This window comes from Loa loa (assembly GCF_000183805.2).
Source record: "Loa loa unplaced genomic scaffold supercont3.609, whole genome shotgun sequence".
Lineage (NCBI taxonomy): Eukaryota > Metazoa > Nematoda > Chromadorea > Rhabditida > Onchocercidae > Loa > Loa loa.
The window spans coordinates 9002-11209 of record NW_018108789.1 but is presented as its reverse complement, the minus strand read 5'-3'; the positions used below and the strand labels follow the sequence as shown (position 1 = coordinate 11209).

At 18.4% G+C, this 2208-nt stretch overlaps 1 protein-coding gene across 1 annotated transcript in view; it reads left to right on the top strand.

Annotated features, from left to right (window-relative positions):
- Positions 1 to 1041: 1041 nt before the first annotated feature.
- LOAG_18869 (CBR-UNC-54 protein) overlaps positions 1042 to 2208 on the top strand; it is a gene marked incomplete at both ends in the record, with an annotated part of 8050 nt that continues 6883 nt past the window's right edge. Inside the window, one exon of the mRNA XM_020451530.1 lies at positions 1042 to 1668. Coding sequence (XP_020304675.1) covers positions 1042 to 1668 — 627 coding nt within the window. The remainder of the gene's footprint in view (positions 1669 to 2208) is intronic.

Genomic DNA, 2208 nt, shown 5'->3' with positions numbered 1-2208 from the left:
TAAATCAGCTTACATGTAACGGTGTACTGGAAGGTATTCGAATTTGTCGTAAAAGGTTTCCCTAACAGGTATTATTTTATTTCATTTTAATAATTTAAATAATTTTTTTTTAATTTGAAATAATTTTAATTAAAAATTTTCTATTTTAAATCTTTGATTTTAATTATATTTGGAATAAATTTATTAAGTTATTGAAATGTATTTTAGATGAAATTTTGTTACGAATAAAAATTTATTCAAATTTCGTAATAATCCAATATTAAATTATTTCAATTAATTGATAATATTATGTGACAAATGATAAAGGAGTAAAAATTTTTATTATACGATGAAATATTTAATGTAAATTTAACGATTACATATTAAAAAATTTGATTTTAATATAAAAATTTTAATTTCAATTATTTGATTTTAATATAAAAATTTTGATTTCAATTATATCCTAAATAATATAATTATAAAAGTATCACTTTTTTCTTTTTTTTTTGATTAAATTAATTTTATTAATTTTATTGTAAGACGAAATATTTGATGTAAATTTGTCAAATATAAATTAAAAAGTTTGATTTCAATACAAAAATTTTAATTTAATTATATCCTAAATAATATAATCATAAAATTATCATTTTTTCTTTTTTCTTTGATTAAATTAATTCTGTAGTAAGATGAAATATTTGATGTAAATTTAATAATTACAAATTAAAAAAAAAGATTAAAAAATTAAAAACTAAAAAAATTCAATAATTAAAAAATTTGATTTTTTAATATAAAAGTTTTAATTTTAATTATATCCTTAAATAATATAATTATAAAATTGTCACTTTTCTCTTCTTTTTTGATTAAATTAATATTATTATAGGTTAAAATATTTGATGCAAATTTAACAATTATAAATTAAAAAATTTAATTTTAATATAAAAATTTTAATTAATAAAATATCCTAAATAATATATAATCATAAAATTATCACTTTTTCTCCCTTTTTCTTTTTTTTTAATTAAATTTTTTTTTTTCTTTTTAATCTTCTTTTTTTTTAGATCAATGCATAAAGATTTCAAACAACGTTATTCATTACTTGCTGCTGATGAATCAATAAGTTCAACAGATGTACGAAAATGTGCTGAAGCAATGTTACAACGTCTTGTTAAAGATAATATTTTAACAGAGGAAAATTTTCGTCTTGGTGAAACAAAAGTTTTCTTTAAAGCAGGTGTATTAGCACATTTAGAAGATGTACGTGATGAAGCATTAAAAATGCTTCTAACAAAATTACAATCACAAATACGATGGTACTTAGGTTTAACCGAACGTAAACGACGTATACAACAAAAAGCTGGTTTATTAATTGTTCAACGTAATGTACGTGCATGGTGTTCATTACGTACATGGGAATGGTTTAAATTATATACAAAAGTACGACCAATGTTAAAAGAAGGAAAAATTGTTGAAGAAATGGAAAAATTACAAGAAAAATTGAAAACACTTGAAGAAACATTACAAAAAGAAGAAAATTTACGAAAAAATTTGGATGAAACAGCGAAAAAAATGGAAACAGAAAAAGCGGATTTATTTGAAAAATTGGAAACAATCAAAAATAATTTGAATAAATCAGAAGGAAATCTTTCACAAATGGAAAATGCTAAAACGGATGCTGATAAAAGACTTGAAGTAAGTTTTATTATTATTATTTATTATTACTCTTATTAATTATTATTATGTTATTATTATTATTATTATTGTTATTATTATTATTATTATTATTATTATTATTATTATTATTATTATTATTATTATTAATTATTATTATTAATTATTATTATTAATTATTATTATTATTGCTTCTTTACAAAATTTTTTAATTCAATTCTTTTAACTTTTAAATTTCTTTAATTTTTTTTGGAATTTAATTTAAATGTTTTCGTAGTTCATTGTAAAAGTTAAAACTATTATCACATCTTTTAATCCTTAGTTTAGTGTAAAATTAAATTAAATATTATCATCATATTTCCCGAAAACTTTTATTTAATTTAATTTCTTCATTTTGGATTTTTTTAATTTCCAAATTCAATTTCTCCTTAGTATCAATGTAAAGTTAGACTATTATCATATCTCCTTACTATCAATGTAAAGTTAGACTGTTATCATATCTCCTTACTATCAATGTAAAGTTAGACTGTTATCATATCTCCTTACTATCAATGTAAAGTT